Source organism: Marmota marmota, unplaced genomic scaffold (genome assembly GCF_001458135.2).
Source record: "Marmota marmota marmota unplaced genomic scaffold, marMar, whole genome shotgun sequence".
Taxonomy (NCBI): Eukaryota; Metazoa; Chordata; class Mammalia; order Rodentia; family Sciuridae; genus Marmota; species Marmota marmota.
Genome location: NW_026000249.1, coordinates 20,354,653 through 20,381,222, shown reverse-complemented (window position 1 = coordinate 20,381,222; position 26,570 = coordinate 20,354,653). Strand labels below are relative to the sequence as shown.

The 26,570-nt window shown below is 33.2% G+C and overlaps 1 protein-coding gene across 1 annotated transcript in view; it reads left to right on the top strand.

Annotated features, from left to right (window-relative positions):
• Dmd (dystrophin) overlaps positions 1 to 26,570 on the top strand; it is a 1,737,386-nt gene that overhangs the window by 978,548 nt on the left and 732,268 nt on the right. Inside the window, exon 44 of the mRNA XM_048796385.1 lies at positions 16,094 to 16,195. Within this exon, the coding sequence (XP_048652342.1) occupies positions 16,094 to 16,195 (102 nt within the window). The remainder of the gene's footprint in view (positions 1 to 16,093; positions 16,196 to 26,570) is intronic.

Below are 26,570 nucleotides of genomic sequence, written 5' to 3'. Positions count from 1 at the left end.
CAAATTAGCAAGGCCCTAAGCAACTTAGTGAGATCCTGTCTCAAAATAAAAAGCAAAAAGGAGTGATAAAGGACCCTTGGGTTCAATCACCATACAAGGGGAAAAAAAGCAATATCATAGTAAAATTTCCTCTTGAATAAACCATTTGTATCCTGAGGCTTCACTTACTACATTAATTTCTATTATTGAAAAGAAGAGTATATTATTAACTTAAGTAACATATATGTATGTGTGTATACCCCTGTTATATAAGTCAAACTTAAAATTAATTAATGTTACTTGATGTTGCTATTTTTTGCACATTTGTACTTGACTCAAAAGTAACTTTTGTATTCCAAGTACTTCCCAATTGCCACATAGCTACTCTTCTTTTCCTATTCACAGCCTCTTTTCCCTCATTCTTCTTGGTTGTCCTTGTTTAATACATATCTGATATTTATTTTGAAAAAGAAACACCCTAGGAATAAGTTAACTGCTTGAATTATTACCTAATGTGAATGTGTTTAACTTGCTCTGTAATTTCAAAACAATTCATATAAAAAAGTAGAGCTTACACGTTTAATATATCTGAAGCAATGGTTTCTAACTTCTGAACATTTCAGTGCCTCCTCCAGATATAATGAATATTCAATATTTACCAATCATAAGGACATAGTTAATAAAAGCAATCTCAATTATTAAACTTTGACTACTTAATAAAGTTTGAAGTTTGCTATTAAATAGCTCAAAATGCATTTGTAATAATAATCAATTACGTAATATGTTATTGAAATGAGATTGATGTTCTTGGAATTTATAATTCTGTTAATATTCAGAATACAACACATGTAAATACAAACTGTGTAGGATGCAACTAAAATTCTACCTGTTGACTTGTGAAATGACAAAGACCTGTGTGCATATTATTTTTAATATTCAAGATTTTTTGAAGGTGCTTTTATGAATAACTTATAGAGAAAATATAGATAGGTAGGCATCTCTGTTCTTTAAATTACTTAATGAAATAGGTGATAAGAAACAAAATTAATAATTCATGGTAACCTTTATTATAGCATATCTTATAGTATTAGCATACTAATAAGTATTAGTGATTTACTTAATTGGAGAGATAATACAAATACAAAATTAGGCACAAATACACACTATACTTCACCTAAAACAGAACAGATGGCATTTGGTCATTATTCTGTGTATGCCATTATAACTGAAGTCAGATTTGTTAGAATTAGCATTGCTATTATATTTTATTTTATTTTATATCTTCAATAATTTAATTTTGAAAACAGGAATTTACTTTCCTTATGACTAGGTTAAATAGAATTTTGGATGACATAAAAATAAAAACAAATATCTTACATGGCATTAAAATAGAGAAGCAAAAGTTAAAATATTGTAAATTTTAAGAGGAACAAAATAGTCAACATGGTTACCAGATTAACAACAAATGATTAGTTAAGTTGCTTCCAATTTTTACTAATGTAAACAAAGCTGGAAGAACATTCGTTGTAGGTCTCTTCATGAACCTATATGAGAATGCCTTGAAGTGAAATTGCTGATTCTAAATTAGAGTATTCACATCTTTAGTTTGAATATATATAGTAAATTTGCTTTTGCACCAGCAGGAAGAAATGACATTAATTTATGATTTTAATTTATATATCCCTGGTTGAACAAATTTTCATGTTTTTTGGACATTTGAATTTTTCCTTCTGAGTTGACTTTTTATATTCTTGCCCAATTTTCCATTGGATTATTGACTTTCTCTTATTAATTAGTTCTCTTCTTATTCTGGATTCTAGCAGAATTCTGGATTATATGCATCTAAGACACAGATCCACATTTCTTTTTATTATTATTTTCTTTTCTGAGATCTTTGTTCTCTTTAGGTTCATATTTCTTACCTAAAACTTTATCATTCACTCTTCAGTAGAGCAAAGAAAAATAGTGTCTTAGCTGAACACATAGAAATCTTAAGAATTATGAGTATACAAATTAAGTATGGCAGGATAAATGAAAACCCGGTGTCCAAGATGAAGACTGACATATTGAGTGAATGAAAGAAGGAGAGTTATTCTGTCATGTGTTCTTTTTCTTGATTTTAGAAATGCTTACATTTGCTTTGTTCTCTGTGTTTAAGGAAAGGCTATTCAGAAGAGAAAATGGTTTTATTAAACACTTATTTATTTATGTATCTTTAATTTTAGGCGGACTCATTATTTTGTTTTTATGTAGTGCTGAGGATCGAACCCAGTGCCTCATGCATGCTAGGCGAGCATGCTACCAGTGAGCCAACCCCAGCCCCCAAAATGGTTTTATGAACACAACTTTAATTCAATTTTCTACTTGATAGTTTGAGTTTATAAGTTTTGGAATAATTTAGAAAAAGTTGTTGTAGATAATGACTATAATTTTGGTATTATACCTATAGTATAAAAAATCGTTAATTTTATTTGAAGTGCATGTCAATCATGAAGTCAAGATTGAATTGTTCTTTACTTTTCCTTTAATAAAAATTATCCCAACTACTGATTAATGTTTATATTTTATTAAATATTTTGTCAGAATTTGACGAACAATGTCTAATTACCATATGGATAATAACTTAGAGATGTGCTGTATTGGTTTAAAATAATGCAATTTTTATAGACCATGATTTAGATATGTCAGAATTCCTTTCTGTTGTATGTACTTCTCTATTCCTTAGACTTCATTGTGTTTCCTAATCCCTTTGGGATATTTAAAACAGTGTTTAAGAACAATTTATCTATAAACTGAAAACATGTGATTATGATTAGACTTCATCAGAGCCACATTCAAATCAATTTTAAGAATCATAATGTTTAGTAGTACATTTGAAAGATTATATTAATAGATGACTTTCACACATGTTTGGCACAAGAAAATGGAAGGAAAGGTATTCATATTAAGTCATATGGAAACATAGATGATGAACAGGCAGACATTTGTTCATTTGATCATTCATATATCCAATAATGTAGTGATTCTCTATCAGGGATGATTATATCCCCCAGGGACATTAGGCAATTTCTGCAGATATTTTTGGTTGTCACACATGAGGGAAGAGGAAGTATTATGCTATCTTGTGAATGATAACCAGGGATGCTGCAAAGCATCCTACGGTATACAAGGCAGTTCCCTACAAGAAAGAATGATCCAACCGAAAGTGCTACTAGGTCTTAGATTGAGAAACTAATTTAAACTAAAGTTTATTTCTCGTCAAACTTCTTCATTCAGGTTCTAAGTCCTGGGATTCATAAAATAAAGTCTAATTCACATTGGTACCATATTTAAACAAATTTATAGAACCTATAGTACAGTAATTAAATATGCCTCATTTGCATCAGGCAGAACAGAGTTCAAACTTCAGATCAACCACATGTTAGCTTGTGCTTTGGGCAAGTCTTCTAACCTTTTGTGACCCTAGTCTTTTAGTCTGAAAAATGATAATGTTTGCTGAAAGGTTCTGCAGTAGAGAATGAGATTAATTGAAATGATTTATCTTCAGTGCACAGCAGAGTGTGTGCACTTAGGAAGTTTTCAGGAAATGGTACCAGTTAATGTTACCTTTGCATGAACTAAATAATTTGATCCTGACCTAATTACATACCACATTTTATTGTTTTTAAGACAGCATTAATTAGAACATACATAATTATTTTATTTGTCACTAAGAAAAAGTGCTGTCAATTAGACTGTGACACACAACCATTTATAAAATGTGTCCCAATTTCAGAGTAGTTAATCTGTGGGAGTAAACATGGGTCTTAGAATTTATTATTGTAAAATTCATCAAGAAGTCTTATTTTCTTAGGTGCAACTGAACAAAACTACCATTAACCACACTCAGCAACAACAGTGGAATTAGAATGCACGGCCTTTTGTGCAGCATCCACAGAGTCATCAAAAAGCAATTCACTTTGTAGCACCTTCCCATTCCTGGATGGCAGCACAGGTGCAAACAAAGGAGACTCACATGCAGGTCCTGGGTCAACCCTGGCCTAGAATCCTCATGTGCCTTAGGAGCTGATGTCTGATACCATACATAGAATTTCTAAGATGCACAACAGGGACATGCTCATTTATAAGTGTTGCTGCACTTATGGAATCAAAAGAACTAAGGTTTTTCATTAGGTACTTATAGGCCATGTATTATAGAACATCTGAGGAATGTGTAATTTGCCAATAAGGATCACTTTTTAATCAATTGCCTGCTAACACATTTGACGTTTCAACTTTATCAATTTTCCAGGGACAGTAGAGCTAGAAAATTAATCAAAGATCAAATGCTTATGCAGAAAAACAGAGTATATTGTTGACTCTTTACTCGAAATTATTACCTGTGCATTCTTATATAATTAGCAATACTGAAACTCAAAGGAGTTAGATGACTTGCCCCAACTCATGGATTAATAAGCCTAGAACTAAGGTGTTTTATTCCCTAGTTTGATTATTTCCAGGCACACTGTAATAAATTCAGCCCTCCACCTATTTTGTAAGTAAAAAAATTATTGGGGCAAACTTATTTGCTTATTTATTGTGTCTGGCTACTTTAATGCTACACTGGTGTGACAGGAAACACATAACCAAGCGTAAAATATTTATTATCTGGCCCTTTATAGAAAACAATTGCTGATCTCAGCTCTTAAGCATAATTATAAATTTTTTGACTATCACTATTAATCTATGTAAAAAGTTAAAAAGAAAACATGTTTATTCCTAATGTTTGATAATTAAAAACATATACCCATAAAAATTTTAAGAATTTATCTTTTTTATAATTTTAAAATTTTGTTTTAATTAGTTGTACATGACAGTAGAATGCATTTATGCACTTTAATGTATCATACAAAAATGAGGTATAATTTCTTATTTTTCTGATTGTACATGTTGTAGAATCACAACAGTCATGCAGTCATGTATGTACATAAGTTAATTGAGTCTGTTTCATTCTACTATCCTTCCTGTTCCCATATCCCCTCCCCTCCCTTTACTCTCCTCTACAGAATCTAAAGTATGTCTATTCTTCCCTAGTGCCCCCCCTTATTATGAAATAGCATTCACATATCAGAGAAAACATTTAGCCTTTGGATTTTGGGGATTGATTTATTTTCCTTAGCATGATATTCTCCAAATCAAAACTACTCCAGTAAAAATTTTATCTTTAATTGGAAAATGACATTTATATTTATGGGGTACAATGTGATATTTGGATGCATGTTTATACTGTGGAATGATTGTGTATACTTGAAAATCTTTAGAACCACAAAGCCTGGCCCTAAACATTTGTCTACATCAGCAGTTTTTTTTCCCCCTATAAGGGCCAGATAGCAAATATTTTTGGTTAATTTTTAAGCCTTGTGAGCCACAAGGTCTCTCTTACAAATTCTCAATTCATGCAAGAATTGTAAGCTAGATAACCTAGATAACTATTCACCAATAGGTTAGGAAAATAGTGAGACTTGAGGAGTACAAATTTAAATGAATGATCTTTTAAGCAGTATTCTGTATTTCTATTAAACTAAATGAGATTTTGCCCTCATTTAAGAACTGTATGTATAAGATTTTCCAAACAAGGGCTTCTGGTTTCCATGGACAAGTACTGCTCTCTAAGCAATGCAAATTTAACTCCTTTAGGAATCTGTTCATATCTACTATGTGTACACTGCATTCCTTAAATATAATCTTAATACAGTGGCTAGAATGATCTATTAAAAAATAAGTCAGTATGTGCATGTATGAGTATTTTACAATGAATTCCATTTTTCTGTATATCTTTAATACACTTATTAAAAATAATAAATTAATGGAAGACCAATATATTAAATAGAGAAAGGGGATGGTGGGAGGAGGGGATGAAAAGGGGAAATTCTTGGGAATGAAATAGAGCAAAGTATATCCCATGCATGTATGAATATATCAAAATAAATCCCACTGTTATGTATTACTAGAATGCACTAATGAAAATAAGTCAGTAGTGCATGTCTGTAATCCCCGTGGCTTGGGAGGATGAGGCAGGAGGATTGCAAGTTCAAAGCCAGCCCTAACAATGGTGAGGTGCTAACAACTCAGTGAGACCCTGTCTCTAAATAGAAATACAAAATAGGGCTTGGGATGTGGCTCAGTGATCAAGTGCCCCTGAGTTCAATTCCCAGTACCCACCACAAAAATGTCAGATCACATCACCCCTCTGTGAAAACTCTCCTATGGTACAGAGTCTGAGAATAATGCCCAAAGTCCTCACAAAGATGCCCTGTGTAATATATCTGCCCCTTCCTCAACCTCTCTGACTATGCTTCCTGCTACTTTCCCCTTGCTCACTAGACCGACCCCACTCATCCTGGATTGTTCACTTTTTTGTTGAAATACTAGATAAACTCTCACTGGAGGCTCTTTATATTTGCTGTCTCCTCTGCATGGATTGTTCTTCCCCTAAGATGCCTGTTTAATTCATTCCCTCACTTTCTACATATCTTTAATCAAATTTTACCTTCCTAGTAAGACTTTCCCTGGAGGAACTTTCAAAAATGTCCACACCTCAACTTCCCTTTACCCTATAAGTACACATGCTATCCATATTCAATGCTTTATTTTTTTTTTCTCTTTAGCACTTTTCACTCTTGGATATACCATAATTCATCTTACATCATCCCATTAGAATGTAAGCTTCTTGGAGACAGGAACAATTTAGTCTGGTTTTTTTCACTGTTGTCTATAGCCATTCTACCCTGAATTGGCCTGATTTTGTCTGTTTTGTTCACTGTTACATATCTAGTACCCCAAACAGTGTCTAGCACATAATAGGTGATCTGTAAATATTTATTAAATGAGTAACATAATTTGCTGAAGGGGTTTGATAAGATTGCGTTTGCTAAAAGAATTCCACTGCCAAAATAAATTTGAAATGCCAGCTTTAAGAGTGTCAAACTCATTGCTTGATGATCACTCCTATGTCCGCACTCTTTTGCTGTCCTTGAACATTCCCAAGTATGCAGCTTAGTAGATTATATCTTCTCAGTTTCACAGCACTTGTCACTTTAAAAATCAATACTACATTATACTTTGTATATTTGGACAGATTATTTTTGAAATCTATAAATCTCTAAATCAGAGAAAAAGCCTCCCTTTGGTGGGCTGCCCTTGATTATTCCAGAATGGAAAGAGAGAACCTGTCATTCTTTGTCAATCAGCTTGGCACATATTTGACAGCACACAGTTACAGTGAAAGAGAGCCACGTTACAGTGGTCTAGCAAACCTAATTGTAGATAAATAAAAGAACAGTCACCCAGCATGAGGGGAAAGAGAAAGAAACTCTACTACATAAGGTTGTGTTTTTACATCCATCAGCCTTCATTTGTCATAGCCTGCCTGAAAATCTAGGCCAGAGAAGTGAGGCTCTAACAGAATATTGATTCCATTTCATTTTTCATTTCTTGCTACCCTTTTTAGCAAATAGTTTGTATGTGGAATGAGAGATGGTGCAGTCAATATATGTGACCAGGGAACATTTATTTTCAAGGCTTACTTTGATCTTTTCATACCAGAAAGCCATATATTTTTGGTTGGTCGTTCAGTTTTACTATAATATTGCAATTGTCAGCTCTTGCTGCAGTAACAAACAACCCCAAAATTCCAATAATGTAACAAACATTTATTATTTACTTACATTATCTGTCTGCAGATTAGCTGCAGCTATGCTCTATCTGATGAGTTGGATAAGTCAAGGTCTCTTTTCATTGTAGACTGTAGATCTGCTCCAAATATCTTCTCAATTCAGGACCCAGGCTGAAAGAACAACTTCTGTATGATATATTATTCTGTCCTGGTGGAAAACAAGCCCTTTTATATTCTATTTTGAAATAGGGTCTCACTAAGTTTCTGAAGCTGGCTTGAACTTGCAATCCTCATGCCTCAGACTCCCATGCCTCTGGAATTACAGATGTGTACCACCACACCCAGCCTATGTGTTGTATTCTTATATTTCCAGCTATTAGCCAGACACTACAGCACAGTAAACATTTAATAAGTCTTTGTCAAATGAACAAATGAATACATGTTTAAACATATGTAAAAGTCTGTTTATATCTTCTTTACAGTAGGTTTGAAATACATATTAATTTTACATAGTAAAATGAATAAGTAAAATGAAGGAAACTTCAGTAAATTAAAAATAAGGAAGTAAAATAAAGAAAAATTTATTAGTGGCATACTATCTTTTGAAACACCAAAATTTCTAGTTAAACACATGCAAAATGAACTTAATGCTGAATTAGAAATACAGTGTTCAAAATAGAGAAAAAGCCAAGTGTGATGATCCATTCCTGTAATCTCAGGGGTTCAGGAGACTGAGGCAGGAGGATCACAAGTTTAAGGCCAGCCTCAGCAACTTAGCAAGGCCCTAAGCAACTTAGTGAATCCTGTCTCAAATAAGAAATAGAATGACTGGGGCTATAGCCCCAGTATCAAAAAAATAAAATAAAATAAAATAAAGGTGGAAAATATAGCATGTTTCTGAATAAATATATTTAATCTACAAAAATGTATGTTTCAACCCAGATTAGATAAATAAATTCTATGTGAGTCAGAAAAGAAAAATAATGTTAAATAAACAAATTTTAGGAAAATATATGTTAATTTGCACATGACTTGCTATTGTCACCTTCAAAGATTTATTGGGTCTTTTTTTTTATCAGTTACTTTTGCTTCACTGCTTGTAGAATCAGCAATTGCCCAATAGTAGTAAAGCCATTTAATAAGAAAGAACTAAAACTGAAGGTGCTTAGATTTACTCCATTTCAAAAACCTACCGGGGCAAGCCAAGTACAGTGGCACATGCTTGTAATACAAGGTGACTCCAGAGACTAAGGGAGGAGGATTGCAAGATTAAAGCCATCCTCTACATTTTAGCAAGATACTCTATCAAAATACAATAAAAAAGAGCCAGGAACGATGTAACTCAGTGGTAAAGTGCCCTGGGTTCAATCCTCACCCAGTACTGAAAAAAAAAAAAATCCCTAATAGGGCAAGATTTAAAAATTGACCATGCAACTTTCCTAGGGAGCATTGATAAAGGGTTATGCTCTATTAACTAATTAAATAATTCATTTTCTTAAAATGTACATTTGATGTTGTAGCAAATTATCATGAAAATAAAACTCTTCATTATAAGGGTCTTAACTCCTGGTGTACAGTGTTGGTTTGCAGAGGACATTAAGAATAAGTCAAAGAAGAAAACCTAAATGGAAGTGTTCTATTATTAGAAGTGAGGGATTTTTTGTTGTGTTGAAATTCCATGAAGACTTTCTTATCTGAATGTTCTTTGAAATTGAATAGTTTCTACTTACAAAAACTGGCCAATATAATTAGTGATGTTTCCATTTTAGATGTGGCCTTCTTCACCTTATCTTAAATCATATAAAGATGTGAGGCCATTTGGGAGATAAAAGATTTACTCAGACCAATTCTCTGACCTGGATACCAGAGGTTTGGCAATCATAAACACACAATGAGGAACCCTTGGAACATTTTCAAGTCTGTGTAAGAATTTATTTCCTTTTCTGTGAGAGAGACAGGATTTTCTCTCATTTGTATTCTTAAGAAAACACTGTATAATGGAGTTAAAGAAGAGGAAAAAGAATTAGCATGATATTAAGACCCACATCTGCCAATTTTAGCAAGAAGCCATAATAAGCACATGTATATATATGCACATACACATGTATGTGCATGTGCGTGTGTGCACGTGCACACACACACACACACTATATGTATATATACCAGAATGAGGAAGAAAGTGGGAATTTAGTGACAGATACAGCCTGTATAAATCTCAACTCTTCCATCTGCAAGCTTCATGGTTTTAAACAATTGACGTATTCTCTCTCCATCTCAGCATCTGTGAAATAGATAAAAAATTATTTTTGTAGGGCAACATGTATGAAAAGCACAATGTTTGGCAATAAATATTTAGAAACCGTAGTCTGTTAATATTATTATAACAGTTAAAATCATCATAGCAGTTAGTTGACATTTTCAGCACAGCTAAAAATTTTTAGTAGTATTTTCTTTTTTAAAAACATTTATTTTTTAATTCCAATTTGTTACACATGTGAGTAGACTGCGTTACAATTCATATTACACATATAGATCACATTTTTTCATATCTCTGTTTGTATAAAAAGTATAATCACACCAGTCATGTAGTAGCATTTTCATATCTTTGCATAGACATGTGGTTTTTCTGGAATTGTTTGTTTGTTGTTTTGTTTTTTAGTTTTTCCAAGTCAAGTTTACTTCTATGGAGGCATGCCTAAATGTTTAAATTTATTTTACCTGTTCTATTTTTTCAGAATCATTATGAGCTTCTTATAGAATATTTTCCTCATAGCCATTTAAGAAAAAAATATACTAAAGAATATTTAAGTGAATTTAATTGGATTTACTACAGTTGACCCTTCAAGCAATATCTTGCCCCAAATAACTGACCTATCTTTTAACTAATAAATTCACACTGAAAACAAACATAGGGAAGTAAATTGTGGAAATTTATCTTCAAAATGGTCTTTCTAAGGTGATTTATCAAAGATGAATGTAATTAGAAATCTGATTTTCCCATTATGTGCCAAGGAGATGTAACCACAAAGGATTTAGAGCTAAACATGATTTTTCTCACTCATTGCTCTATTTTTATGGGACCAAGAGTAAATCTCATCCAGGTATTTGAACCCTTCATTATTTTATTAAACGGTAAAGAGATGACAATAGGAATGTCATCTATTTCATCTACATACTTCTATGGAGAGAAATAATGTGACTTTAGGATGTCCATTCACTGGAAGACTAAATCTAAGACTACTTTGGTGACCTGTAGACAAGGAATGCAGTTGTCCTTTGGCATATTCAGGGGATTCGATTAGGACCACTGTGGATACCAAAATACATAGATGTATATTCCCTTTTATAAAATGACATGGTATTTGTATATAACCTCCCCACATATCTAGAGTACTTACAGAACCTGATACAATGCACATTATATCTAAACAATTGTACTGTATTGCTTAGGAAAGATGACAAGAAAACCATCTGTACATGTTTGGTACAGATGCATTTTTAAAAATATTTTTGATCCCTAGTTGGTTGAATTCATGAACACAGAAGAACCTAAGGATACAGAGAACCAACTGTATTGTACATCCTGTAGGTGCAAACCCTGGGCAATTCATTTGGCATACCATCTTTTCCTCAGTCAATCTACTAAGCACCTGCTTAAAACTTGGAGCTCTAAGTATTATTTGGGCTACCCTAATGTCAGCCATATTTTTCAGCTGCTCACTGAAAATCTGTATCAGTGCTATTCACAGGCACCTTGACTTATGTGCCCAACCTTAGCACATTAATGCATTTCCATATACAGGCTCATGTATCCATATTATACCCCTTGTCTCTTTCTCCCAATCTTTAAAATCTCAGTGACTCTCAACATTTTCTTTTCCCTTATCAAATTCTGCCAATCCTGCACAGATACAACATCATCTTAAGAGTGATCCTCCCTGAATATCCATGCTCCTCCTATTTTTTCAACAATTACTTGAACTTCTAAAATGCTTCCCTAACTATTCTCCATCCACCAGTCTCTTATCCTCCCTCCAATCTGCCACTAGAGTTATCATCTTAAAAAGTAAAGTTAGGTTGGTTTTGAACAAATATTATAAACTTGGTATATATAATCAATCATAGAAAGAGCTTTTCTCTGTCTTCTGTGTCTAAAATATCCTATGTAGGTTAGCAGAATATTGTACTATTTTGAATCTTTATACAAACTGGACTCCTCACCACCTCAGCACCTTTACACTTGCTCTTCCCTCTTCTTGGAATTTTTTTTTTCCAGTAAGATATTGCCCATCTCTGCTCTTCATTCAATTTCCTCCTGAGAGTAGACACATTCTTTGTTTATCATTATGTAAAATAGAGCCATCATCACTCTTTTCTTACAATCTTATCTTTCCTCATAGCATATATTTATATATATATATATGTGTGTGTGTGTGTGTGTGTGTGTGTGTGTGTATACACACACTCATACATCTACATTCATTAACACATTTGGATATATATAGTACATACATATCATGTATATAAATGGACTATGTGCTGTTATACATTATATAAAATATACATACATATGTGAATACATGGGTCATACACATATCTGCATGTGTGTGAGGACTAGAAATTTCTTTAGTATTGTATCCCAGTGTGTAACATATGTAGAAACTCAAAATTATTTGATAAATATTTTGATTAGATGGTGCAGTGCATATCTTCCAATGATACTGTTTTAAGAAAACCATTTTACTAAAAGTGGGATTAATACAAGAAGCTTGTTGTCCATCAAAATAGGTTGTAATGTATAAATACTATAAAACATAAAGTTGTGTCAAATATAACAAACATTAATTATCTGTATTTGGGGGTAGAAATTTAAGGGAATCTGAGGAATAGTGTCATACTATGCTGAATGAGCAAAAGAAATTAGAAATGGGCATGTCTGGAAGGAAGCCTAAGACTTTCCATGCTAAGGCATTGCAGGTTTTAAAACTCATGGGAGTTAATAGTTTTTATAGGAATTCCAGTCCTCTATCCCTTCTAGGTTTATTTTTCCAGTGAAATTTCAAATCAAAATTAAGAATTATTTATTATACTTCAAGTGCAGTAATTACAAAATGTTTGATTTGAGATCCTACATTCAGGTGTCTTATGTAAAATATTCACTTGTTTGCTACAACATTTGTATTTGTTATCTTCCGTTGGTTCCATAGATGAAGATTAAATTATGTAAATATTTTGACAAAGAAGGAAAATACCAATGAAATTAAATTTTAGGTTAAAATAAAGTCAACAAAAGATTAGTTCACTATAAAATAACTCCATTTTAATTTATCATAGGAATGGGTTTTCTAAATCTGTAATGAATAACACAAAGATGTAAAATTTTTAAACTAATTAAGGGAAATCTCGAAATAGAAGAGGAGATTCTGTATTTAACTCTAGCAAATTACTTAGAGGGGGAAATAATCTGTGCTATGAAAACATGCTCAACTGTCTGAATGAGCAAAGGTTTCTATTAATACACAGCCTAACTAAAATCCCACAGGCTTAAAGTGCAACAATATTTATTTGCCATTCAACAATTTTTTTTCTTTAGCATCTAATATGTCACAGGAACTGCCAAAGATATAATGAATGAACAAGGTAAATATGTGTCTTGTTCTCACAAATGATAATTCTATAGGGATGGTCAAATTATATACACAATTTGACTACTTCTGGTGTATTTAAAGAAAAAAAAAGAAATTAGAACAGCACAAATGAGGCTACAGTGTGGCTGTGGAAACAATGATCTTTGGTGTCATTTTAAAAAATCCCCTCTGGGCATGTTCATGCCCACCTGTAATCCTAGCTTCTCAGGAGGCTGAGGCAGGAGGATTGCAAGTTCAAAGCTGGCTTCAACAATTTAGCAAGGCCCTAAGCAACTTAGCGAGACCCTGTCTCAAAATTTAAAAAAAGTAAAAGAGTGGGGATTTGGTCCAGTGTCTAAGTAGTTCTGGGTTTAATCCTTGGTAGCAAAAATAAAATAAAATAAAAACCCAATGGGTGGGAATAACTACTCTTGCATCAAGTAACCATCTTCCTACTGGCCCATAATGACTCATCTCAGATGGTCTAACCATAGCATTTATCTGGAATCCCAATTCACACTCCACAATACAGATAACTTTATAGGAACAAGTTAAATTATTCTTTATTATCAGAGAGGTATGACATTTTATCAGCATATGTCATAATGTGAAATAGATTCAGATGATGAAAGCAAAATTGCTTAATGCTTAGAAATGACATTAATTAGAATAAATCAGTTTATATATGTTTTTGGAAAGCATGGAAAGGTAGCTAATACTAGTAGAAACAGCATGAACTTTGGATTCAAGCAGAACTATGTTTGAATATTAACTCTCCTACTTCTCATGGGATATTAGGCAAGTTATTCACATCATCATTACCATCACTACTACCCTTCCCATTCCAACTTTTTTTCTAATTTGCAAAGTGTGAATTTGTTATAGTAAATGTTTGGGAGAGGTAAATAGTAGTCATTATACAAAAGGTAACTATAATTTCATCACTAAATAATCTATGGCTGTTATGAAGCTAATCTGAAACCTCTGTCTAGTATCAGTAATTATCAAAAATCAATGACTATCAGAAGAAAAGTCTCTGGTAGTCAGGAAAAAATAGAAAACTGCACTTTATTTTGAATAAACATGCAAAATGAATGGTAGTGACACAGGTTCAAGTTTACTCAGGTTAGATGCATAATGCATATTTGACTTTCAGTATAATTTAAATATCATACATGAATTTGTCTTGGCAATTCATGATTATATATACATAGCATACCTGTGCAGGTAAAAATAAGTGATTACTTTTTTACCTTTTCTTAAATCATTTTTACCTTGCTAAAGATATGCTCTTTTCTCTGCTTCTTTAGAGTAATATACTTTATTTTTCCCTCATAATATTTTGAGATCATGTAAGCAATCACTACACCAAAATGTTTTGTGAATAGAGCATTTAAAGGTGAATTTATAGTGGCTGGGGATATATTAAAAATTCAGTGTTTAAAACTAGATGTGTCCCATCTCTGATCTGAGATCACAGCTATTTCTACCTCTAGCAAAGAGTTATAGTCATTCTGGGTACTGCACTTTGAAGGAACAATACCTTTTCTTGCAATGGGTGGTAAGACCATTAATCAGCAGTTCTGGAAGAGTGAAGTAGCTAGGCTTCTATTGTAAAGGAACTGAGATTTGCACACATACCTATTAATACATAGAGTTAGCCTTGAAGTTACAGACACTTTTGACTAAAGCACCGTCTCCTCCCACTAGTAGTCATTATAATAAGAACTGGAGAAATAGTCTCCCTTAAGAGTATGTGCTGAGCACCCATAAGTTGCAAGATACCCCACTGTGCTATGTAAGAATATAGTAGTGTGGAGTCAGGGTTTCCTGCCCTCACAGACGAAGAGAGAATAGAATAGGTACAAACACAGTATATAAAGGAAACAATGACATGAAGACACGTACACACAGCAGTGCTGAGAGGCTCCAGGGAAGAAGAGGGAAGAAGAGACTCGGGTTAATCAGGAGCCCCTCTCTAGGGAAGATTGCCCAGGCCCTGACTGATGCCTGACATTGATTAATCGATACTCTATCCTAGTGTTTAACAAGTGTTCCATCCAAAAAGTCTTCTGTAATATTTAACTTCACTTCCTTCAGCTTCAATTTATGCACATTTCTTTTGTTCTTTCTTCAAGAGAGCTAGACAGTAGTCACTAAGAAAACAGTTTATATTCATATATCTAAAGGGATTGTTTTTTTCTGTCATGCTTCAGTCTTCTCCGGACTAAGGAAAAACAAACAATAAAACAATTAATTTAATCATTCCTCAAAGGCCTATTTAATTTGACTGCTTGATAAATAATAAGCTTTGATACTGTGCTTTAAGTGTTTACTCTTTGGAAAGAAACTTAATTTCGACAGTGTTGTAGATAGAATTATTTGATTTACATCTCAAAAAAATCGTAGATCCAAATCCCAGCACAGAAATCTAGTGAAATAAAAAGTTTGTAAAGTAAAATAAGCATCAGGGTGATTGAGATTATTGAAGCTAGCACCAGAATTTATATGCACATATTATAAACTGTACCTTATATTATTGTCTAAATTTACTTTTTTGAAAAATAGAAAGTCTCTGTGTTTCTATATAATAATGTCATGCAATTATTACACAATTCAAGAAGATTTTAGATCAATTGTTTTAACTTTAGTGTGTTCCACAGAGACCTCTATTTTTCTTTTCTCTGCACCAAAAGGTATGTTTTTTGAGACCCTATGTACCATGCAGAAATTGATCTGCAATACATGTGGAGTCTCCAAGGGTGTATTTAAATTTAGTAATTTTATTGCTAACTGTGAAGTTAATCTGCACTGTATGGGTTCTTTTCCCCAGGAAACTGAAGTAGCAGTTCAAGCTAAACAACCGGATGTGGAGAGGATTTTGTCTAAAGGGCAGCATTTGTACAAGGAAAAACCAGCCACTCAGCCAGTGAAGGTAATGAAGCAACCTTTAGCAATATCCATTACCTCATAATGGGTTATGCTTCCCCTGTTGTACATTTGCCATTGATGTGGTCTATTTATAATCAATGAAATAACTTGTAAGGAAATATTGGCCATACTACCATAGCAGAAGCAAAGCTGTCTTTTTGTTCAACGAAGCCTATTTATATAGTGTGATCTTAAGGCTATTAACGAGTCATTGCATTAAAGGATTCATTTCTGTCCTGGTGTGCTGCCATCAACACAAAAAGTAGTCCCACCTTCAAGGTAGATTAAATTCTTTGGGGCTTTATTGCTTTGCTTGCCAGCCTTGATGCTTTTCATATTGTTTGGCTTAATTCAAATCAAGCTACTGCATCATACTGTCTGTCTCCAACAGCTGTAAAGAATCACAATATGGTCTGTGACCTTTCCTTTCTCTGTTGCTCTTTCTTATGAAAAAGGAAAACCAGCATTCGGGCTTCAGTACTTTATTGGGTCAAGAATTTTTAGTGAAATGTCATGTAATTGCTTCTTTCTTCGCTAAAAAGCTGGTCTGGGTGAAAGCTTTCTCCTTCTTTCCCTTCTCTTTGTGCATTTTGAAGTCTAGGGCACATTTATTCACAGGCTATTAAATGAGGAGAAAAATGGAAAGACAGGTCCGTTTTCAAAAAAACAGCTAATCAATGTCTTCCATTTGCAAATGAGGGTCCAGTGATAAATAGACATTAGGTATAGGTTACCTTATTTGCTGCACCTGACCATTATGATGAAGGTTCCTCGAGAGCCTGTAATGGTGGCTGTTTATTGATCAGTCTTGGTTTCTCAGCTAATGTTGCAGGCTGAGATTTAGTGAGCCTCACCCTTATGTTTAAAACTGCACTAAAACAGTGCAGGTCAATAACCTCATTATACAGAACCAGTTTGTCCTTGCAAACAACATTACCATGACTTAGACTCTGTCTCTAAGGTCACCACTTAGTTTCCCTTGTGCTTGGCCCAAGTTTCATTTCTAGAAAATTGTTTGTTTTTCCTATAGCTTACAAGGGACTATTCTTTAGATAAATTTAAAGTTTGGGCCTATAAATAATATCCAAATACTAGATGCTAAAAGGCACGGGTTTCTCTGTAGATTTCAATGTACCTTTATTTGAGAATACTTTTGTTTTCAGTCCTAAAATCCAGAAAAAAAATAATTTAATTCCAATTCCAAGCTCATTATGATCATTTTTCATAAAAAGACAATGTGTTTCATATTGGAGAGCTAGAGACAGTACTGAAAGCAGCAAATTTCAGGGTTCTTTTCAGTTTTTAGGTTGTTTTGTGTGTGTGTGTGTGTGGGGGGGGGGTGCTGGGGATTAAATCCCAGGGCTTTGTGCATGCTAGCAAAGTATTCTACCACTGAGCTGTATATCTAACCCTCAGGATTTTTATTTATACTTTAAGGAAAGCCAATCCCTAGAGCAGTTACCAGATTGATTCTCACTATAGCCAGTCATAACATGGACAAATGAACTGTTGCGTAGATTCATTCTATCTACTCTTGGTTAATCTTCAAAAACTTAATGCCATATAGTTATGACAATGAGCCAGAATTTAGCACCAATTATTAAAGATTACTAATTTGCATTTAATTCCCTTTGCTTTGTAACTGAGAGTCTAGACAATTTTTGCTCTAATTATTATAGATAAAACAATCCAAGCAGTTGATGTTAACTTAATCACACACAATCCCCTCCCCCAACTCCTGGTGCATTTTGACCTCAGAACTAAGATCTGGCATACCTGAGCTTATCTACTTTTTGCTGTTGCATTAGTAATATAAAAGGAGAATTACCTTTCTAAAAAAGAAAGAACAAGGAAATATAACTTCCTTTTTCTTTCACATCCCTTAAAACCATTTTGTAACAGTCAGTTTTCTTTCCCTGCTTCCCGACTCAGCTCATTTGGGAGAAATAGGACTTAAGTGAAAACTCATTCCTGTTGTCTCACTTTTCTCTTGAGTTTGGAGACAAACCAACATATAAAGGTGATAGGGGCAAAAAGAGAAAACTGATTTGGAGATATGGAGTTTGGAGAAATAGTTTACTAACAACAACAACATCATCATCATCATCATCATCATCATCATCATCATCATCATCATCATCTTTATTTTGTAGTGCTGGGTACAGAATCCAGGGCCTCTTGCATGCTACACAAGTGCTGTACCACTGAGCTACACCCTCATCCCCACAACTTTTGATATGGACCATGATCTTAGAAACACCTTAATATTAGCTGGGGTTTGTGCTAGCCTGAAATGCTAAAGGCTCAAAAAACAAACAAACAAACAAAAAAACTCACAGTTCAGAGTGGCACTCAACAGCATAAGGCTGAAAGCTGTGAAGGCTGTTTAAATCTTCACATGGATCAAAACTTTCTCTTTTAAAGGTTACAAATAATTTTTCTGAAGGTTGAACCCTTGCTCTGATGGTATATGAATAAAGCCTTTTTTAAAGTTGAATTCATATATCAAAATTTTTAAAATATGCTATTTCTTTCTTTTTTATTTGGTACTGGTGATTGAACTCAGGGGCTCTCAACCACTCACTGAGCCACATCCCCAGCCCTATTTTGTATTTTATTTAGAAACAGGATCTCACTGAATTACTCAGCACATTGCCATTACTGAGGCTGGCTTTGAATTCATGATACTCCTGTCTCAGTCTCCCAAGCTGCTGAGATTACAGGAGTGTGCACTGCTAAAATATGCTATTTCTTTTTTATTTTTTATTGATTTTTTTAAAAAAAATAAATGACAGCAGAGTAGAGAGGTAGGAGGGAAAGGGAGGTGACAGGGGGTTAACAAGGAGGGTGGAATGTGATAGACATCATCATCCAAAGTACATGTATGAAGACACGATTGGTGGCAACATACTTTATATAAAATATGCTATTTCTAATGCTTTTTCTCCTTAATGCTGATCTGCCTCATCCTTCAATATAAGGGAAATGGGTCTGAGAAGCTTGCTGTACATTTTGGGGGAAGGTACATTTAGAAATTATGACAATTATGAGCAAGAAAGTGATATTCTTAAAAAAGAAAATGAAAATCCCTCCTGATGTGCATTCAAGACCCAGTATTTAAATGGATAATTAGTATGTCCACTGCTTGCTGACTTTCTAATTAAGGACACATCAGAGAATGCTTCTCTTTCATAGGAAATTGACTACCTATTGGCACCTCCACATTCAGTATCAAACAGCCTGTCTGTTTAGCTGCTAAATTCTGCTAAGCTGAGTCTGATTGGGAGAGGGGGTCACCCCTATTCAGTTTCTTTCCTTTTTTCCTCTTTGCTTCATCAATTTCTGTAGGATATTCTTAATTTTAAAAGATGGTCAATTTTTGGTTTATTTTTTTTCATGCCTGACTAACCAACTTCTTCCTTATTGTCTTTGAGGATGTCCTATAAGAGTCAAAAATATATTATGAGACAGTTCTATGAATGACATCAATATAGCACTAGATCTCTGATATAAAATTACTGGGATAATCTTAGAATCGCATGATTGAAGAAATAAGCATCATTATTTTGCTTTTCTTCTCTCTCTTTGCCCTCCACTTCACTACTGGGTACACACACACACACACACACACACACACACACACTCATACACACTTTTATTCACTATATTTGTATATTACTCCTTTATCTTAACTTCAGAAATTGTTGAAGATGACTGTGTAAGTTAGGTAAATTGTTTAAAATTTTTCTAAAGTTATACCTTTTGTAATAATGTTTTATATTAATGTCATCAATGGGATCAATTTGAATACGTTCCATTTTCCACTACTAGGTCCTCAGTAGTATCCCATTTAGCAGTTAAAAAGCAACAAAATGGCTGTTATTAGTGACAATAATAACAACTATAGAAGGAATAAACCATTTGTTCTTTGGTTTTATAAAATTGTTTTTTTAACTCTCTAGTACTTTAGCATTTAAATGCCATTTTCTTCCATCCATACTCATTTTTAATTTTCTCTTAAAATGTTTACATATATATTGATTTTGAAATGCTTATATCATCTTTCATATATCAGAACTGAGAGCATTAATGGAATTTAATATCACTTACTGAAATGATAAGATGAAGCCAGATAGTTTGAATTGTTAAGTTTTTATATTATCAAAAGAAATCTTGCTTACATCAACTTTATATTTTATTTCCTCATCTTGAATTATTTTAAAATATAATAGTAAAAATAAGATATGAGGAGTCTTATATATTTGGTCAAAGGATTTCAACCCAACCTTAAACACAAAGTAATTGCTGTAGACAAATTTTCAAGAGGGCAAGTATAATCTTCCAGGCATTATTTCCTCAGATATAATTTGCAAAATGACAGCATCATTAGTCATTTTCAATTACAGTCAATCACAACTAGGGATGTTTAATTTTCCCAGCTGTTTTGTTGTTAATTAACTAGATTAAGCTAGGGGTTTGTTTGTTTTTTTTTTTTCGACCAAACAAGTTTGTTCTACTGCCAATATCAATATCTTAACATTCCAAGAATTTCCTAAGTTTTTTTTGTTTGTTTGTTTTTTGTTTTGCTGACCAATCTTTAACATATTACTCACAACTGATGTATGTCTCATCATGCATCAAGATTTATATATGCTATAACAGGTCAAGTAATGTCTTATTTATCCAAATGTTACTCAGTTAAATATTACTAAAATTATAACAATATCTGAATTTCATTAGTGTGTTGTTGGTCAAAATGTTGCCCAATTAAATATTATTAAAATTACAACAATATTTGGATTTTATAAATTACCTATCATGGATATTGTCTCATTTAAACTGGTACAATATTTTGTAACATCAGAAATCAATAGAGATGACAGACTGTCTTCAAATGATCAAATCCATTTTAACTGACTCTTTCAGTAAGCATAATAACAACAGAAAGAGTTGGGAGACTTATAGAAAGAAGGTAACAATATTAGAGGTATTTTATAATTTATTGATACACGAGTAATAGAATTTCTTTTTTAAAATAACAGAAGTTTGTACTATATCTGAGACAAAAGACTATAAGAGGTTGAATAAATTCTAATCGTGATGTATGAACAGTATGAACATGAAGACACTCCCACTTTCCTATTTTGGAGATAAAATTTATAATAGACTTTTTAAAAATATTTTTTAGTTATAGTTGTTGATGGACCTTTATTTTATTTATTTATTTTCATGCAGTGCTGAAGATCAAACCAAGTGCCTCACACATGCTAGGCAAGTGCTCTACCACTGAACCACAGCCTCAGCCCCTATTAAGAGACTTTTGAGAAATTTATGAATATAAATTTTTGGGGATATGGATAAGATAGCTGAATGTCTAATTATATTTAACTTCTTAATTGTGTAGTACTTTCATATTTGCAAACCTTACCTTTAATGAAATAACATTAATTTACAAATATTGTTTTTGCAACATTTATATTTTATGAAATAACTTCATTCAAATTCTTTTTCTTTTTTTTTTCCCCATGGTGCCGGAGATTGAACCCAGGGCCTTGTGCATGTGAGGCAAGCACTCTACCCACTGAGCTATATCCCCAGCCCTCAAATTCTTTATGTGTATATCCCAGAATTCTAGAGCTCAGAGTCTTTCTTCTATGTTATTTATAATATTGTGCTGTGAGAATCCCCACATGATGCTATTAAAGCATCTAAAAACTACTAGGAACATACCTGTAATCAAAAAATTAGGAATATTTAGCTTATTGCAGCATGGGGAGAAAGCACTCCAGGGAGTTTGTGGGGCATCTCAGTAAGAGGACTTAAGGAGAGCCTCTAGGAGGGTTTAGTTGGCTGAGTGATTCTAAGCAGGAATTAGGTAAGTGGAAGCCATGTCTGGAATAGATGCTGTCAAGAAATAGAGTCAATGTGATGATGAGGTATCCTAACTTTTATCTAGAAGGTAAGAGGATTAAATCAAGAGTAGACCATGTCACTGTTAAAGGAGAGCAGTGCCTCATATTAGTAGTCATTTCTGTGGTAGCAGATGGCCTTGTTTCGCTGTAGGTTATGTCTTTTAAGTGAGGTGTGTGTGTGTGTGTGTGTGTATGCACACACATATCTCACTTAGAAATTAGGAAATATATATATATCCAGTTATTTGTCATCTACCAGTAGGGACATTTTTCACTTTCTCATTGCTGTCACTGGGATTTTTATCCCAAACCTCAATAACCATTTCACAAAGTATTAGAAAAGCTGACCTCTACATTTTTTCTTAAACAAATACTCTATAATTCCCCAATAGACTAACTTATTTGTTTGCTTTTTATAAATGATCTTTAAAATACTTGTTTACAGGTTTAGCAGGCATATCACACATACTTGTAATACTAGCCTGGGAAACTTAGTGAGACCCTGTCTCAAAATAAAATAAAGAGGTCTGGGATGTAGCTCAGTGGTAGAGTGCTCCTGGGATCAATACCTAGTACCAAAGGAAAAAAAAAATGACTTGTTAACAATTACTTCTACCACTGGTGAATATATGAGGTTATATACTAGGAATAATTGCTAATGGTTTATCAACTTTCTTGACTTTCTTTACTTTTTGTTTAACCAAATCTTCTCATGTTGCTTTTGTAAGCATCCCAAACGCATCTTTTGTGAAATATTACATATTTCACACCAATATGTAACTATATTGTTCAAAATAAAGCCACTGAGACATAGAAGAGATGATAAAGAGTCTACTATGAGATAATTCTTTTCTGAGGAAGTATTTAGGTGAAGAGTCTCCATTTAGGCTTATTCAGTAGCTCATGCTTTAACCAGGCAAGCATTTTTAAAATTTGAATTTTACCTCTGGCCCTCACTTGTATTAAATACATTTAAATAGACAGACATAGAGACATAGGTGTTTCAATGACAATGTTCACATGCATGTCTATGTATATACAGCCATAAGTGGATTCCTTGATTTATTCAGCAGATAATAATTACATGCCAAGCATCGATGAAGTGCAAGATACAAGATTTTTAAATTTTAAAAATCTCAGACTCAAATAGAATTTAAAACTATATTTCACTTTAAATTAAAAAGGAAATCTATAGTAAGAAATCACCTTTTCTTACAATTAATTTATGCTTTTCATGAAGAAGAAATTTCATATCATATGTTATAATTGTCTTAACATTTAACAACTATTCTCAAGCAAAGGTATGTACAATGGAAAAAAAATACAACTGCAAAAATCACCTATGATGAAACTAAATTTTCTCACTTTGAGTAAAATATGAATCCATATTGTTCAATTCAGAGCTCATCTGAGGAAAGCAGGGGACCTATAATTTAATGAGCCTATACAAAGATTAAAAATTTGGGAAATCTAGTCAAGAATAGGTCATAATAACTATCATCCCACTGATTTTACATTTAAAAGTATTTGGAGTTTAAACACATATTTGTTTGTTTGTTTTATAATTTGCTTATGGATTGCTAACATGTATAGCAAATTGTTAACTTTTATACACTTTTACTGAGTGTTGTTCAAAATTTATTTTGTGAAGAGCACTGCACTGGTTGCTTCAACCAAACATTTTTTTTTCTTGCTACCTAAAAGCATTTTACATCCTCATAGAAAAGATGAGGTGATAGAAAATATAGGCACATGCCAGAGAAGCACAAACCAAAGTGAAACAAAACAGAAAAGAACTTGCATGATATATAATCAGTTTGAAGTTTTAAAGTAAACCAGATTTTTTAATTACAAGAATATTTTTGTGATGAGCCAAATCAAAACCTGTAGCCTTTCATAACTGATCTCATTTGCTAATAATTATGAAAAATTGACCCCTTGAAACCTAGGCATTTGTGGAACATCAGAGATACTACTTAATTTTTAAAACCCACCTCTGCATTTGAAATTACAGTGACCCCTAATTTGCCCATCTGGAAATAATTCTGGGCCAGATAACATTTGAATAAATGGGTAGACTTTTCAGAGTTTATGTATTAATAAAGGAAAATTGAATATATATGTTATTTTCCAGATAACCAAAACCTAGTCCTTTAAGCACTGAAATATTTTTATTGTAACTATTTTAATGAAAAATTTTATTGACTATCTTCTGTTTTGCTTCATTAAGCTCTGCATAATATCTAACCAACAATTTTATAGTACTTTACAGTTCACAGAGTTCTTTGCACATTAAACATCTCATTTAGTTTCTCCAACAAAGCTATGAGTTAGGTGGTGATATTATATCCACATTTCAAGGATGGTAAATCTGAGTGACCTATCTGATTTGCCAAGGATCACACAATCAGGAGTAATAAATTAGGACTGAAACCCAAGAATTCAGAATGAAATCACAATGTAATTTAAAATTTCTTAATTTTCAGGGTTGTCACTATAACATCAGCTGTTATACAGTGATGCACGTGAGACATGATGAAGATCATTGCAGATCATTCTTTATTCTGCTGAGGCCCAAATAAAGTGGTCAATTTCCTTTTAGAAGCCAAGCTATAAGATAAATATATATCTTTAAATGTAACCATCAAACACAATTTAGTAATTTTTCATTTCTTTGTCCACTCTCTCTGTGGGCATATGATTGTTGAGTAGAATAGTTGACAGACACTCCAAAAGTATTTAAATCAATTTCTGATTTCATTATCCTTCTCCTCTCCCTTCTTTCTCCTTTTATTTCTCCCTTTCCCTCTTCTACTCTCCCTCCATCTTTCTCTCAGATTGTACAAGTGATTTCCTGTAAGTTAAATGATGTATGATGAGTCATGGTACCATATGTTAACCATATATTGAAATGTCATCTCTTCATTGAAAGACTATGATTACTACATCTTAGTTATCAACTTTTATATTAATTGCCTTATTTCTATTATCTCTTATTACTTTCTGATATCAGCATGGTTGCTTCTAGTTCCTCTTATCATTCTTTCCTTGTGAAATTACTAAAACTTCTCATGGGAACCAAGAGACTGGATACATTATTCACTAACCTTTTACACTATTTAATTCTTAATGGTGGCTTTCTGATGTCAGAAAGATATCTTTTACATGTCATGATCTTCAATGGTAGTTTTCCATACTGATAAGAGTCATTTTTTTGTTCATATTTGAGATTAAGACTCACTTTTTAAGAAATAAAAGTAAGTATATTCATTGATATGCTAATAAATGCATTCAGAGCATAAAAAATTAAGAGATCTTTTGACATGACATTGGACACATTAAACATAAATAACTTCTAGAGTATAGATGATAGTTCAATTAGGAAGTGGTGAATGTTTAGTATTTGTTACCTGTGGGTGTTTGTTTGTTTTGTATTTTATTTTATTTTATTTTATTATTATCTTTTTTAACCAGTAATTGAACCCAGGGTACTTAACCACTCAGCCACATTCCCAGCTGTTTTTTTTTCTTTTATTATATACTTTTAAAAATTCTAATTTGTTATACATGATGGCAGAATTCAATTCATTTCATATTACACACATAGAGCACAATTTTTCAAGTCTCTGGTTGTACACAAAGTATTTTCGAAACATTCGTATCTTCACTCATATACTTAGGGTAATGATGTCTAACTCATTCCACCTTCTTTGCTACCCACATGCCCCCTTTCTTCCCCTCCCTCCCCTTTGCCGTATTAAAATTTCTGCATTCCTCCCATGATCCCCACCCTCATTGCCATTATGAGTCAGCATCCTCATATCAAAGAAAACATTGGCCTTGTTTTTTGAGGGGGATTGGCTTGCTTCACTTAGCATTGTATTCTCCAGCTCCATCCATTTACCTGCAAATGCCATGATTTTATTGTCTTTTAATGCTGAGTAATCTCCCATTGTGTATATATACCAAAATTTCCCTATCCATTCATCTACTGAAGGGCATCTAGGTTGGTTTCATAATTTAGCTATTGTGAATTGTGCTGCTATAAATATTGGTGTGGCTGTGTGCCTGTAGTAGGCTGTTTTTAAGTCCTTTGGGCATAAACTGAAGAGTGGGATAGCTGGGTCAAATGGTGGTTCCATTCCAAGTTTTCCAAGGAATCTCATACTGCTTTCCAGATTGGCTGCACCAATTTGCAGTCCCACCAGCAATGTAGGAGTGTGCCTTTTTCCCCACATCCTCTCCTACACTATTGTTGTTTGTATTCATAATAGCTGCCATTCTGACTGGAGTGAGATGAAATCTTAGAGTTGTTTTGATTTGCATTTCTCTGATTGCTAGTGATGATGAACATTTGTTCATATATTTGTTGATTGATTGTATGTCTTCTTCTGAAAAGTGTCTGTTCAGTTCCCTGGCCCATTTATTGATTGGGTTATTTGTGGGTTTTTTTTTTTTTTTTTTTTT